This window comes from Herpailurus yagouaroundi, unplaced genomic scaffold (genome assembly GCF_014898765.1).
Source record: "Herpailurus yagouaroundi ecotype Mexico unplaced genomic scaffold, PumYag 28, whole genome shotgun sequence".
NCBI classification, from domain to species: Eukaryota; Metazoa; Chordata; class Mammalia; order Carnivora; family Felidae; genus Herpailurus; species Herpailurus yagouaroundi.
In genome coordinates this window covers 43,224,268-43,239,997 of record NW_024412376.1, presented here as the reverse complement: position 1 = coordinate 43,239,997, position 15,730 = coordinate 43,224,268, and the positions used below count along the sequence as shown (strand labels likewise).

At 43.1% G+C, this 15,730-nt stretch overlaps 1 protein-coding gene and 1 long non-coding RNA gene across 4 annotated transcripts in view; one reads left to right on the top strand and one right to left on the bottom strand.

Moving 5' to 3' along the window:
* LOC121028912 (uncharacterized) overlaps positions 1-1,834 on the bottom strand; it is a 19,721-nt gene extending 17,887 nt beyond the window's left edge. Inside the window, exon 1 of the long non-coding RNA XR_005789498.1 lies at positions 1,721-1,834. This is a non-coding gene — a long non-coding RNA (uncharacterized LOC121028912). The remainder of the gene's footprint in view (positions 1-1,720) is intronic.
* The window catches only part of REELD1 (reeler domain containing 1), a 16,304-nt gene extending 574 nt beyond the window's left edge, over positions 1-15,730 (top strand). The window contains exons 2-7 of one of the 3 annotated variants that reach the window (XM_040472956.1): positions 1,498-1,738; positions 5,054-5,276; positions 7,381-7,544; positions 10,680-10,827; positions 11,351-11,414; positions 12,228-15,730. In XM_040472956.1, the coding sequence (XP_040328890.1) occupies positions 1,531-1,738; positions 5,054-5,276; positions 7,381-7,544; positions 10,680-10,827; positions 11,351-11,414; positions 12,228-12,836 (1,416 nt within the window). In that variant the 5' untranslated portion in view covers positions 1,498-1,530 and the 3' untranslated portion in view covers positions 12,837-15,730. Of the gene's footprint in view, positions 1-1,497; positions 1,739-5,053; positions 5,277-7,380; positions 7,545-10,514; positions 10,828-11,350; positions 11,415-12,227 lie in introns of all 3 variants that reach the window. The other 2 variants (XM_040472948.1, XM_040472967.1) reach the window with 2 other exon arrangements.

The window sequence follows — 15,730 nt, the reverse complement described above, 5'->3', positions numbered from 1 at the left end:
CATTTCCTTGTGGCCCTTCTGGAAGAAAATGGAAAAGGCCCTGTGTCCCCTCAACTGAGAATGTGCTTTTACAGCTCATTGTTCATTATTTCTTAATGTGTCTGAGAAACTGTAGGAATGGTCCTTTGTGGTGTAGAGGTTTTTGACTTTTTTGCCTCATGGAAGGCAAACCTAGTAGAGAAAGGTATTGTGCGAATTATTTGGGGTCACGTATTTGTAGCTACTTTCACTAAATTTTAAGTCTTTTATTTTTACCTTTTAAAACTAGCTTATTAGAGAGGGGGCTCTTGTTGCCATGTACTGCTCTTTAGATCAACATATTAGCTGCCCCTTGAACATTCTTGTGTATATAAACAATTTCAAAAAACCTACTTTTAAAAGATACCTGACCATTCTGAATGGTTTTTTTTCTTTAATTTTTTTTTAAGTTTATGTATTTTGAGAGAGAGAGAGACAGCGTGAGCACAAGCAGGGTTGGGACAGAAAGAGTGGGGAGAGAGAATCCCAAGCAGGCCCACACTGTCAGCACAGAGCCCGATGCAAGGCTCAAATTGATGAACTGTGAGATCATGACCTGAGCTGAAACCAAGAGTTGGATGCTTAGCCCACTGAGCCACCAAGGTGCTCTCTGAATGCTTATTCAGAGAGTAGTTTTCAACCTGTTGTATTTGCTATCTCTCGCAATATTTTCATCTGAGAACTCCTTTTTTACACAATTTTTAATTCTTTCTGTTGATGGCATTAGAGCTGGCAAACAAAAATGAAACTTATTCTATAAATGTTATTTTATCCAATCATTTGATTCTATTCCTGAGTCCTTTTTTTTTTTTTTTTTTTTTTTTTTTCCTGCCAATAAAGTTAACAATGGATCAGCTTGGGTGTAACTTTCTCTGCTCATCTTCTCTGTGAAAAAGTAGTGAAATAACTAAAGCCAGTCAACAGAAGGGAGGGCAAGAAGATATCAAAGTGTTGCAAATTTAACAGTTACTTCTAAATAATAGATAGTTGGCAGAAATTTTGTAACATTCAGTTCTGTAATTTACAAGTATAGAGATAAGATACTAACCCAAGCCACCATATGCCATGTGGCCTGACCATATTGGAGTACTGGGTGATTCACTTCCTCAATAATGTATTATAGCTCACACTGCCCTTGGAGATCAGACAGCTTGTAAAGGGTCCACATTAGGATACAAATATTTTCTGGTCTTATTTCCTTGACTTAATCAAATCCTCCCTTTGAAAAGAAACAGTCTAGTCTTGTAAGAAAATTATAAGACAGGCTTAAAAAAATATTTAGAAATGAAACACTTTCTACAGCCTGGCACATCTTTTTGATCTTGACCTTGAATCCTTGAAATCTGGGGAGGCAGCACTAAAGCTATCTCAGGTTTAAAGGCAGTGTGGGATTCAGGTTGGTTAAAGGCAGCGTGGATTCAGATCCGTCACATTCAAAACGACGTCATATTATTTTCTTACATAACATCTGGATTGAAGCTGTTACTTCTCGTGACGCAAGATAAGGGGAGGATGAGGGTCCCCGCTGCCCTCACAGGCTGGGCTTGTGCAGCTCTCTGCCTGGCTTCCTGCTCAACTGCCTTTTCTCATGGTGCCGGCTCAGTGGCCTGTCAGGACATGCAGCCCAAGCACCTTCAAGCCCAGCCTCAGAACCCCGGCACACACCACATCACCATTCACACCAGCAGATCTTCCTACTTACCGGGAGACATCGTTCCAGGTATGTATGGGAGAGCTTTGAGAGACCCCCAAGCCCTAGTGACAAATTCCAAGTTGTACTTGTCCCAAGCATGTGTCTTCTTGGCTAAAGTTTGACTTCATCCTAAAAAGCAATTATTGAGCCAAAGATACGTATGAACTATTTGTATCATGGAAACCACATAAATAATCTCTATATTGATACTCATTTTTACAAGCGGGCACAAATAACATTACAATAAAAAAGTATCCATCCTTCTAAGATAAATATAATTACCCCAAACAAACTTCATGTATCGTGTGTGTTGGTGCGTGCGTGTGTGAAATAGACTTTAGCTTCTCCTTATTTAAAACGAAAGTTATTTGCAGAGTGAAAAGAGTATTTCCTGCTGTTTTAGTTTAGGTGCCTGCAAAAACCGAGAAGGAACTTGAGGGAAGGTAGTTTATTTGGGCGATGATTCCAGGAAGTACAGATGAGGAAAGGGAGACAGGGAAGAGAGAGACACCAGTAAGAAGTGCGAGACTAGGCAGGTCACTGCCGTGGACAACTGAGACTCAATTCCAGTGGAGACCATCTAAGAAACCACACAAAACACACCTCTGAATCATCTCTCAGGAGGTTGGAGGGACCAGGGCACTTACAGGTGGAGGGTAGCGTCCCCACCACACATATACACTCACACACACACACACACACACACACACACACACACACACACTTCAGAGTCATGCCTGCTTACCTCGGACCAAGCTCCCAGCAGAAAAAGCAGAGAAGAAATCTACAGGTACTGGAAGCAGTAGCTGAGTGTAGACAGAAAATCATCTGTGCAACCACATGTGAACTCAAACATTTCAGCAGTGTTTGCTCTACCCCCTATTGATTTTGCTAATTCTTTTGATGTCAATTAGGGGAAATAAATTAGAATAAAATTTACTCTATAAATATCATTTTATCCAATCGTTCTGCTCTATTGGTACGTGTGGGGAAAAAGTATGTGGTAAAATATTGGCCCTCCACAGCAACATATTCCCCAAACTGAGACACAGGCTATTCGAACAGCGCTTCCCAAACTTTATCATATCACAACACAGCTAGAAAATGATAATACGTGTAGTGCATGCTGGGGCAAAGGCAAGAGGCTACTCAAGGCTGGGGGCAACTTTTCTGGGGCTCCAATCACCACAGTATGCACCCAGGCACCAGCATGAAGGGATCAATATATCAGCACCCCTGTGTTCTGTGGCTAAAGGAATGAAAATGGTAAAAAAAAAAAAAAAAAAAAATGCTGTAAAAAGTGACCCAAAATACTGTGACACCCAAAACTCTAATAAAAGGTGACCTGAAGGAAAAATGATTGTATTGTTATTGGAAGTAAAACAACATACATAATAAAGAGCTGGAGGGAACACTTCATGGATCCCACTTTATTGTGCTAGGATCACCCTGTTTTCTTTTCTTTTCTTTTCTTTTCTTTTCTTTTCTTTTCTTTTCTTTCTTCTTTTCTTTTCTTTTCTTTCTTTTTTTCTGGGACCCCACACTAATCCATGAGCTCCTTGAAGGTAAGGACTGTGTTGTCCTGTTCATGGATGTATGCTCAATGCCTAGTACAGTGCCTAGTTTTAAATAATAAGTAAATATTGTACAAATGTTTATTAATGAAAGTTCAATTGCAATGGAAAATAAAATGATCGCAGACACTAAGTTGCATTTAGCAAGCCTATAAAGTTATACCCATGATTTTAGCAACTCAGTTAATTACAAACGAGCTTGCCATATTATTTACGTCTGTAAGAAAAATTCCTGCAAGTGAAATTGCTAGATCAAAGGGAGACTGCATTTCTGGGCTTTTTGGCGTGTGGTAAAATATATGTAACAAAACGTTTGCCATTCTAATTGAAGTACACCATTCAGTGACATAATTTCACAATGTTGTACAACCATCACCATTATCCATTTCCAGAACTTTTTCATTACCTCAAGCAGAAGCTCAGTAGCCATTAAATAATAATCTCCATCTTCCAGACCCTGGTCACCTCTATAATCTTTCTGTCTTTATGGTAGTTTACCTGCTCAGGTACCTCGTATGAATGAATTATGCAACATGTTCATTTTGTGTCTAGCTAATTTCATTTACTGTAATGTTTTCTAGGCCTTTCCATGTTGTAGCATGTATCAGAGGTAACTGCATTTTAAATATGGAAAATATTATTAGGTTACTCGCCCCCTCGAAGAGTTGGATGGTTTATGGTACTAACAGTAGTGAATGAGTGTCCTAGTTTTTCCACAGTCCCATCAATAATGGTTATAATTACACATTTTAAAATTTGTGAACGTGGTAGGTTTAAAATAGTGCCTCATTGGTAATTATTTTCTAAATCACGATTGACCTTGCTTTGTTTTCTGTTTGTGTCCTTTGCTAAATTTAAGGTTGGTCATCTTTTTATTGATTCACTAATCCTCTTTGTATTTGCCTGTTTTGTATCTTTACAAATACTTTTCTTAGTTTATACTTTGTCTTCTGATTTCTCCTATGTTCATAATTTTTTAAACCATCTTTTTCTTTCTGGCAACTGGGTTTTTCTCGGGCATTCCAAACTACAATATTTTTACAAACCACATTTTTCCTAGTTTTTTCTATTTCTTTTTTTTTTTTTTAAATAATGTTTATTGGGGCGCCTGGGTGGCTCAGTCGGTTGGGCGGCCGACTTCGGCTCAGGTCATGATCTCACGGTCGGTGAGTTCGAGCCCCACGTCGGGCTCTGTGCTGACAGCTCAGAGCCTGGAGCCTGTTTCAGATTCTGTGTCTCCCTCTCTCTGACCCTCCCCCGTTCGTGCTCTGTCTCTCTCTGTCTCAAAAATAAATAAACGTTAAAAAATTTTTTTAAAAATGTTTATTTATTTTTGAGAGAGAGAGAGAGACAGAGAGAGAGAGAGAGAGAGAGGGGAAGGGGTAGAGAGAGGGAGACACAGAATCTGAAGCAGGCTCTAGGCTCCCAGCTGTCAGCAGAGAGCCCCACATGGGGCTCAAACTCAAGAATTGTGAGATCATGACCTGAGCCGAAGTCAGATGCTTAACCGACTGAGCCTCCCAGGTGCTCCCCGCTCTTTATTTTTAATTTTTTTTTTTAGTGTTAGGTATTTCATTTTTACATAACTTTGATCTAAATCAAATTTATTTCGGGCATGAAAGAACACTTCAACTCCCCTCCCCTTAATGAATTGTTTACTCTCTGAGGGCTTGTCTTAAGCTTTTCGTTTTGACAATACCCATATAAAATCACCAAATGGAACCACACGTTAAGAGTGCTCACCCTGAATGGATGTGTTCCGTTGCAGTGACCGTGAGAAGCAGTCGGGATTTCATGGGATTTCTACTACAGGCTCGAAGAGTCTCTGATCATCACATAGCTGGCACTTTTGTTTCCATCCCTCCTCATTCCAAACCGATGGCTTGTGTTCAAGAGGCTGACACAGTCACCCACTCTGACAAGACCCGGAAGAGAAACCTGGCCTTCGAGTGGCAGGCTCCTGCCCAGCCTGTGGGGGATATTAGATTCCTGTAAGAGTGAGTTAAGTGTTGCTTCTTAGTAATGGAGCCTTACACTTCGAACAGAGGGGGCTTCTCCTCTCCTTTCCTTCATGCTTTGTCCCCTACTCCAGCCACCTAATGACAAGGACAGGATGATGAGGACTGCCCCAACTAGACAGCCTATGCAGAGGCTAGCTAACAAGGAACTTACCCCCAGCTTCCCACTTTGTCGTTATCCATGGCTCAGGAGTACGTGATTTCCCTTCCTCTCTGGGCACAGATGCATCTTGGCCGACCTCTCCAGGAAATAATGGCCAAACAAAAAAAGGGCCAGTGGGAGAGTGGGGAAAACTGAGAAAGACAGAGGCTGAGGCATACAGACAAGTAGACACTTCCCTGGGCCCAGGGAAAGCCACTGAGGTCTCCCTGCCTTGGCCTGTGGTCTAGCAAATGGGCATAATAATGACAGCACCTACCTCAAGGGTTTGTATAGGGATGAAAGAGCCAATATAGGCAAAATGCTTACAATGGTTCCCGGCAACAGCAAACTCCATTTATACATCATTACTCAAAATGAGACACTTGCTTTGCCATTCTTTTCAGACACTTGTGTTTACCAAGAAAGAGATTTTTTTTTAACCCTTGGGAAAGGGTATGTGCTCCTCAGTTTCTTTCCCCCACACCCCTATATATATATATATATATATATATATATATATATATATATATGGGAGGCTTATATATATAAGGGGGAGGCTGTGCCTGAAGGTGGAGGCATCCAGACTCCATGTTGTCTTCCCCTCCAGATTTTGCCTTTGGCACTGGGAACAATGAAATATGAGCACCACTGCCTGCCCCCTGTCCCCACAGTGATGCTTTTCCATCATTTCCTGGTGGACTAAGTCAACAGACAGGACAGCAAGGAAGAAAACCCTGTGCCATAATGATTTTGCCCATTCGGGAAGGCCAGTATCCATCCACTTGACTGTTGGTGCAACCCAGCTTCTGCCTGGGCCTTTGGTTCTGATCCAATGCAAGAGAATGTGTGTGATTTAGAGTCCTTAAATATGTGGAGTTGCTTTTATTTCTCAAATCACCTCCATTTCCAGATTTGCCATCATAGCTGCTCAGTGCTACATAGTAAATAGTTTAGGAACTATTATTTCCATTTGACAGTAAAGGCACTTGATCAGAAGCCTCTCCCAAAGTCACCCTGTGTTGGCTCACCTCCGGATCCTTTCCCATGCTAGAAGTGATGATGTGCATGAGGCCTGAGCCATGACTCTTACTTGTACCCTAACACTTTGGGTGGCCTCAACTAAATTAATCACATTTTTATAACTGCCTTCTGAATATTTAAAATGAGAAAAATGCTAGTAGCCAATAATCCCTACCTCAGTGAAATTTTGGGGAGAATAAATGAAAAACTGTGAAGGTGATTTTCACAAAAGAAAGCCATAAGTATTCAAAATATTAGAGTACCAATGATGTATCTCTAATGTTTAATGGAATCTACAATTACAACAGAACCATACAATTGTACAACAGAATTATGAAAGTTTCAATTAACAGAGTAATTCAATTAACAATAGACCAGGAATGGCTAATGATAAAGTTGAAAATGGAAACTTTTGAGTCTAAACAGTTCAAGAAGACACCTTTTTGTCAAAATGAGGTTTTTAATGACTATATTTATTCAGGAGGGTCATTGATTTATACATATCCTTTCCTGTGTTAATTATTTGCTGCTGTTGAGTTTTGGGTTTTTTAAAAAAATTTTTTAACATTTATTTATTTTGGAGAGACAGAGAGAGACAGTGAGAGCAGGAGAGGGGCAGAGAGAGAGGGAGACACAGAACCCAAAGCAGGCTCCAGACTCTGAGCTCTCAGCACAGAGCCCAATGTGGGGCTTGAACTCACAAATCGCAAGATCATTACCAAGGCCGAAGTCGGATGCTTAGCCGGCTGAGCCACGCCAGGCACCCTGAGTTTTTATTTCTAAATAGAGTGGAGTCACCCAAAGGACAATACAATCATCTCTTCAGTTTTTCTATTCATTTAGACTTTTATTCTTCTTCAGGTATTATTTAAGGGAAACTAAATCCTCGAATCATTTTGCTTTCTTTTTCCACAGTTTATCAGTGGTCCAGTCATATTTCGTTTACTGGGAGAGGATTGAATCCCCTGTGATGTCTCAACAGACACGCAGCAGAGCCCATCGTGATGGCCCTGTGCAGCCCAGCTCACCGATGCCAACCCCTGGGTGGAGGCCAGAGGGAACGGAAGGAATCGCCCCAGGTACAGCTTGCCATGGGACTCAGAAGCCTGATTGGCATCATTATTTTTATAGCTATCTATTTTCACTTAGAAATTATGGCCGCTGGTCCCGGTTCTGACAACACAAGCAATAAACACCTGCCTCCACCGGCTGCTGCGGTTCTCGGGGACACAGCCGCAGTTGGGAGGGGACACTTGCCCGTGCTGTTTGTTGTGGCAAACAGACTTTGTGTGGTTCAACCTCCCAAATCAAAGTGGGCCCTGGGGTGGACAGTTAGATTCTGCTACAGAGCCAAAGAACAGCACCTACCTCCCTCTACCCCCGCACCTACCGGTCATCACAGTGTCTCAGCGGTTTCCTTCAAACCCCTGGAGCTACACAGGGAGCACAAGAAAGAGATGATCTTTTCTTATTTTTGTATAAAACCTCATCCAGCTTTAATTGTTACTTTCCATGGTAGGTAGCTGGCTCTTTGCAGCCTGGGTTGGAAAAGGGAATCAGGAATGAGAGGCTGTTTGGATGGCAATGGACTTTTTCTTGGCTCACCACATAACTTGAGACTCCATTGGCCTGTGAACTTCTGAAACAAAACAAAATGAAACAAAGCAGGGGCACCTGGTTGGCTCAGTCGGTAGAGCATGCAACTCTTGGCCTCAGGGTCATGAGGTCAAGCCCCACAATGGGTGTGGAGCCTACTTAAAAAATAAAACAAACAAACAAAAAAATAACCAGCCAGAGAATAAAGTGGTCATCTGAAAATTCCTGGTGATACAAAACTCATTTCCATTATTTATTTCTAGTTAAGTGCTCCAAATGGATGCACTCTTAAATTCATCCAGCCACCTGCACAGAAGATCCAATCTGTAATCCTCACGATCCCACTTTGCTTTATTCCGTCCTTTGTTTTTGGCCAACATGATGGTGTCTGACGTTGCTCAGTCTGGCAGACCCAGGCACAGAGCTCACCCTGGGCCACTCTCCCTACTGCCCAGCACACTCCTCCAACGTTCCCAGCAAGCTACTCCTAAAAGCAGATTAAGATCTCAGGGTCTGGCAGCGTGGCCTAAAGAAGACCCTGCAAACTCAATGTGTGTTTGAAGTCTCATGTTTTATTTTATAAATCATGCAAATGTTGCATTTTAATCCCAAGCATGTTTGTTTTAATATGAAGATGAGTAAAAGTGAGGTGTCAGGAAGTTACATCATGTTGGCCCTGCAGCCTGTCTTAGGATGTTACTGGGAACCCTGTCCCTTGGGGGGGCCGGTGGCAGACTCCCATCTGAGCAGCTAAAGGTAAACTCCTTATTACACTGCACACATTCCTCACCTTCTGGCCTAGCCTGTTTTCCTGCCCATTTCTCTACACAGATCCCAGTATTTCCCAAAGGAAAAAGTAGTGTGTGTGTGTGTGTGTGTGTGTGTGCCTGTGCATTGAGATGGGAGAGGGGAAGGGGTGTCATTTAGCAAAGTGAAATAGATTTCTTAACTGTGAGAGACTGCAGTAGGCAAATTACAAATTATGAATTTTCGCATTAGGAAGATGGTATATTGTATTTCCCAAACTTAGTTCCCAATAGACCCTCAGAACACTTCAGGGCCTGATCTTCATGTTTTGCCTTCAGACGTTTCCTCAAACCGGGCTCTTCCTCCTGGTAATCTGTTTATCTTTCAAGGGGAGTTTCAAATATCTTCTTTGTGAAACTTTCCCTGTATGTCTGGGGAGGCAAATGTAATTGTCTTCTTAATTCTGGTTTTTAAGCTCTCATCACACTGTAATTGATAAGGTCGGGCATCTAAGAGTCTCTCCTCCTAGATTTTGAGTTCAGAACCAACAGTTGCTACCATGCGGCATTTCTGTATCCCCAGGCTTCGCAGGAATGCCCGTCACACAATGAATCTGCGGGAAATGGCCGAATGCCTTTAGAGTTCAGGCAAGAATCTAAAACTGTCAACTTTTGCCACGTTCCGTATGTCTGTTAGGCTTCTTTGCTTTTCACTTCATCCTCAATGTTTCTGAGTGATGAAGGCTTTGGATAAGAGTGGCACAAAAAGAAAAAAAAAAAAAAAAGGCATTCCAATCCAGTTAGAACCCTGGCCAGAGAAACCTCAGCTAATGTGTTTTTGTTTTGTTTTTGTTCTTTGCAAACACCATCCTTGGCATCCTAACAGTCATCATGGTAAGCCCTCAGGGTGCCTTGCACCTGTGCCAGGCACTGTGTTCCATGATTCTACATCAATGATTTTACTTCACTCCTCAGCAGCCCTATGCTCTAGGTACCATTATTGGTACCATTTTGCAACAGAAGAAACTAATGCTCTGGGAGGACTTGCCCCAAACCAGGAGGTAGCAGAGTGGGGAATTGAACCCAGACAATAATCTGACTCTAAAACTGGTCTTGCTTACTTGCTGCGCTGTTTCTAATTTTTATTTCTAATGCTTGCTCTGGGCCGTCGTGTTGGCCAGTCATGGATGGGAAATGAGATGGCGGAGAGCAGGGCAGGGGCAGTGATCTCATCTCTGCCCATGGCACAGGCTCAAGTCATTAGCATCACCAGGTTATCGTTTCCTCTTAATACTATGGCAAGAAAGATCGAGGGCTTTTAAAAACCTTTGATTTCTGGAATTCTGATTTTTTTTTTCCTAGCTAGAAGCAGTTTTGGGTAGAGGTAAGGAAAAAAAAAAACAACAGTGGTCATAGTGGTTTCTATATTCCTTGAGTGATGACTGTTAAGAATGTACAGGTCCAGAGGACCAGAGGCTTACTATTTATAAAAATGTTAGAAATCGAGTCCTTTGCCACTTGGCCAGGGGTTTATATTACTGGGCAGATGATCGTTTTGTTGATATTTTTGAGTGGTCCAAACTTAATTTTTTGTCCCCAAGGTACCTTGGTCTCTAGTATTTGCCCCATTATCATAGTTGTTTATTCTAATCAGTATGAGGAAAATGCTCTCACTCTCTTTTGTGGTGTCTTTGGATCTCTGCTTAGCTCCCAGTCCCCCCACCACTCTTCCCCAGCAACGTGCAGACATCTTTGCTGTTGCCCTAACTAGAGCTACAGAGGAGAACAGCTTAGATTCTTCTCCTGCCAGTTTTTGGGTGATGGAATTTCCTGGGGGCACAGAGACTCTGTTGCAATCATCTTCACACACAGCTACTGCAATCAGCAATGGCCAGCAACCCAGAGGGGACAGCAGCCCAACCCTAGAACCATCTTTGGATGTCCGTGGGCTGGAGAGACTCATGGCTCCTGGGAGATTCTCCTCAGAGGGCATTGCTTCCAGCCCTAGCACCTACTTCAGGTAATGGATCAGGGGTGGACCATTCAGTAAGGTGGTAGGATGAGGCCAAACAGTGGGGTGCTGAGAAAACATACATTTCTTGGTGTCTGACAGAAAAGACCTCACCATATTTATTCTTAAGTGCACAAGAAACCCTGATTGTAGAAGGGCTACTGGTCAAAAGGACTGGGTATGAAAATCACCTAGGGAAACTGTATTCTCCTGGCCAGGGTGAGATCCCTGAGATGCTGCTATAAATAAAATAAGATACAAATATACATTTTATAGCTTAGATATGTAAATTTATAATATATAAATACATATTTTATGTAAAATAAATAAAAGCATTCAGTGAGTCTTTGTTGCTATCCTCACTAGCCTCTTCCCCACCCCATCTCCTATTCCTCTTTAGCCCTCAGCTCCAAACTCAGAAGTCTTTCCAAAGAAATCTGATTTTACCAGCATACATAGCAATGGTAGGAAATGCTGCTTTTTGATCCATATACTTAGTGACCCCTTCTCAGCCCTCTGTCCTTCTCTTTAGGACTCAGGATGATCCAAGCTTTGGTTCATTGGAAACTTGCCTGCCCTCGGATAGAGATGAACAGGTAATAGCCCTGGTTGTGCATGGTTGATGAGGCTGATATTTTGATCCCAGTGTGGGAAGTTCCAGGCTGGGAAAGCAAAGCTATTATACTAGTAGCCAAAATTTGAGAGAAGGACTCAAGGGTATGATATATATTCAGCATCTTTTTACCAATCAATACCAGCCTTTCTGTTATACACAGTGTCTCTGAAGTTATTGACAATTGTAGAAATTGATAGTTTTAGTTATTTGTTTTCCCACTTAGCCTCAGTTAATAATTCTTGTCTTTCCACCTCTCCACCCCCACTTTATAACATTGGCCTCAAAACACCACGTATGGTTCCAGAGGTTAGATCAATGGGCGGTATAAAATATACATGCCCACTGATTTACTATTCCTTTGAAGTCTTAAAAGGAACACAAAATAAAACATGGTATAATATTCCTACTCAAATTTATTGGAACCTACAGCAAGATTAAATGTCTTCTTTCATGGGTCCTAGCATAAAAAGACAGTCAAAGCTTTCTGCCATTGGAGATGATAATCACCCAAATTGGTCTGGAAACCTCTTAAAGGACCCTAAGTTTATTCTTGTAACTGGCCTCTATGCTCTCTTTGTGGGGTTTCCATTAGCTACCTCATCCCCATCAACCACAAGGGCATATCTATCTACTTGGGCATTTTATTCTGAGCTCTTTTAGGACCAGGCACAAGGTTGGGTTTTCAGGTGCTGCCTGGGCTTCTTTAAGGATCCCAAATTAATTGGGAAGTCCAGTGGCAGCTTGGAAGAAGACTAGATCCTTTGACTTCTTTTTTTTCCCTTTGCTTTTCTAGGACAAGATGGAATCCTCTAATAGGACTGTGAGGAGGTCCCATCTGTCCACTGTCCATCTTACCTATCCTCGGCATTTCTGGTCCTCTGAAGCATTCACTGGGAGTGAGGCTAGGGCAGCCACCTCAACCCCAGTCTTCCACACTTCTGCCACTTCTAGGCCACCTGCTGCAGGCAGCCAGTCAGAGGCATCTAGGCCTTCTGCCAGCTTCTTACCTCAGTCGAAGTACAAGGAGCCCAGAGTGGGGGAGGGAAATGGAAGGGGCAGAGGGGGATACCCCAGGAAGCCCAACCCAAGGCCTGGGGTTGAGCAAGAGGGACACAGTGCCCCTTTGGGGCTCCAGCTCAGGACTTCCCAGCTGGGAATCCTGCTTTGCCTTTCAGCCACCTTGGGCATGGCCCTGGCTGCTGGCCTTCGCTACCTGCATGCCCAATATTGCCACACTCAGACGGAAGTATCCTTCAGTGAGCCTGCTGGGGATGCTATTACCAGCAGCGACGGAGGCGAGACTGTACATGTCAGGAAGATCGGGGAGAACAGTTTTGTTTCAGTTGAAGTGGAATACAACTGGATCACTTCCTCTGTGGGTAGTGAGAAAACAGTCCTCTGAGAAGATCGTGGTACTAGGCAGGCCTCTGAGTGGCTGTCCCTAGACCCTGCGGTGTCTCAGCCAGAACAGAGCTAATGAGAATAGCTGATGAGGACAGGGGCTCCCTGTGCCCCCATCAGTGAGCAGTTAGTGGAGGAAGCTGTGAGCAGACCGTTTTATCAACAGAGGGAGTTCTGCCCGAGCTTTGTTGTCTTAACATCTGTAATTTAGCTGCTTTTTTTTTTCTTTTCACAATTAGACGTTCTGTTTGAAGAGTTAAACTCCACACAATGAATATTGTATAACCTGCTCATTAACTAGACTCCTGTGGCCGCCAAGCTTCCTCTGTTGCCTTAAGGAACCTGCAGAAATAGAAATTCTGTCCCTCCTCAGTATGTCAGCCTCATCCCTTCCAACTCTTTGAAAAAAAAAAAAAAAGTAATGTTGGGGTTGTGTCTCTTGCAAGAAAAAGAACCGTGGCCCTCACTTTGCCTCTCCAAACCACCCCAGAAGAAGTTTCATTTTCAACACTGGCTCTGCTTCGGTTGACTAGGTGAGTGCAAGGGTATTCAGTCTTCTTGGAAACTCAGAAGCCTGGCAAATCCCCTTGGAAATTGATCTGAAGCAAGGAGAGTTTGAGAGAGCTCGACTGAACACATCTGTGGGAAAACGTATACATGCTGCATAAACACCAGAGTGGGGTAAGCACGCCTCTTCATCAGGTGTAAATGGATCTGAGACTTCCCATCCATTTACACTTGATGGGAGGCTTATGAATCCTAACAGCTAGCAAACATATTGCCTTTTGCCAAAGGTCAGGCTGAAAAAAACTGATGATCCCACAGTTTGAAGAAGAGCCTCTACTCATCTTTTCAGGGAGAAAAGGAAGACAGCATTGTGGACAAAGTCCATTTTCTTGCTCTTGTGATTTACGAAGATCACTTTGATTTAGGACGTGTCCCATAGATACTGTGTGGGGTCAACAGGTTTGACTATAACTTTTGAATATACTCACCTAATACGACACGTAGAAATTAGCTGCCTTTTCAGAGCTAGACCTGCTACAGAGTCACAAAGCATTTTAATGTAGAAACAGGAAAACACCACACATCTGGCAAGGGTGTTTATTCATCCAGCACCTAGATCGTACAGGTAGTGTGCTAACTTTGCATACATTTTCACATTTAACTTTCACAATAACTTAATGAGGAAAAAGTGTAGTGACTTGCCAAAGAGAGAGAGGCTTTCATGACATCTCAGTTCAACAACAAAAACATTTGTTTAAAAAAACGGGGGTGTGGGAAAGAGCTAGATCCTGCTGTTTTTCCAGCCTCTTATAGCTCACTGGGCACTAATACCACAATTGTTTCCTCCTGGATTCTGGGCTGGGCAGATCTGTCCCGTCTTTAGTCAAGTGCCTCATTAGGACCAGGGAGACCTAGGTAATTGTGTGTTCACAAATGAAAGTGTTCTAGGAATGCTGTGGAAATGAGTGAATTTACTGTACTCCAATGGCAGCCACAGATATCCTTTTACATATCTTGCCCTCCTCAAATGAAATCCTCCCCGAGATGCAGACGAGGAACCCACCAGTGGAGAGCTCTCCTCTGACCATCACATCCGATGGCCAAGTGCACTACACGTACACCTTCAAGACCTTACCTGTCCAAGAGGACATTTTCCTGGGTAAACAGACTGTTGTCTATTTGTTTCACAACTGTTTGAAATAAACTATCCCCAAACTCAGTGGTTTAAAATAGCCATGACCACCACCACTTGTCGTCCATCACAGTTCTAGGGTTGGCTGGGCTCAGCTGGGCAGTTCATCTGTTCCATGTGTTCTTGACTGAGCTGGAACACCCAAGGTGACTCACTCACATGGCTGGCAGTTAGTCGCTGGCTGATGGCTGGGGCTCAGCTGGGGCCGTTGATGAGTGTAGGCAGCAATTTGTTCCTTCTCTTCCTGGTTTCTTACATCATGATGGCTGGGTTCCAAGATGGGTATTCCGAGCAGACAAAACCAGAAATTAGGCGATGTCTTGAGGCCTAGCCTCAGAAATAACATGGTTTCACTTCTGCCACTTTCTAGTGGTTACAGGGAGCCATGGGCCAGCTCTCCTTCTTCAGAAGGAAGGGCGATGGATTTCATTTTTGATGGGAGAAGTGGCAAAGGATGCCTAGCTATGTTTAATTCACTACCTCTCCGGTTAGACTACCGACCTGCCACAGGACTTATGTGAGAGTAGAAGGAAGGGACATTCATCCCCAAGAGGTGCCCTGGGGGACTTGTTCTGGAAAACATCGAAAGGGGTGACGGAAATCTCAGACATCAGGGTTAGGTATTTCCTCTTCTCCGGTTCCACGGGCAAAATAGTAAAGTGGTGCGGAAGAGTCAGCCAGGCCTCTGAGTCTCAGCTTCCCCATCAGAGAAAAACAAAATTATTTACCTGCTTCGGTTGTTGTGAAGATTAAATGCATGTTCGACATTTAGCCATCTATATAACCAACTGCTTAATGTCACTTTGCAGCCAACACCATCTTTAAATCTAGTCCATTTAGAGAAATTCAGTGGTCAACAAAAACGTTACTCCCTTTCCATGACAGCTTCTCCCTGTCGGCCCCTCCTTCTCCTGCCCAGCGCATGGAGGTGGTCACGGCTTTAGTTGTCATGGTAGCCACTGGCTACAGTTCCTGCTGGGGGTCACACATTTTTGCTGAGACATTCTGAGTAAACTCTTTTTTTGGCAGGGGCAGTGGGGTCCATAGACCTGTAGTCATGAGACATAAAACCCCTCTGTTACTGTGAACTTGAAAGTCCTCTAAGCCTGGCTTCAGAGAAGCCCCAGAGGGGAGCCAGTAGGAAGTGTTAACCTGAAGGCATTTACTAAAGCACAAAGACATTAAAAGTAAAAAAA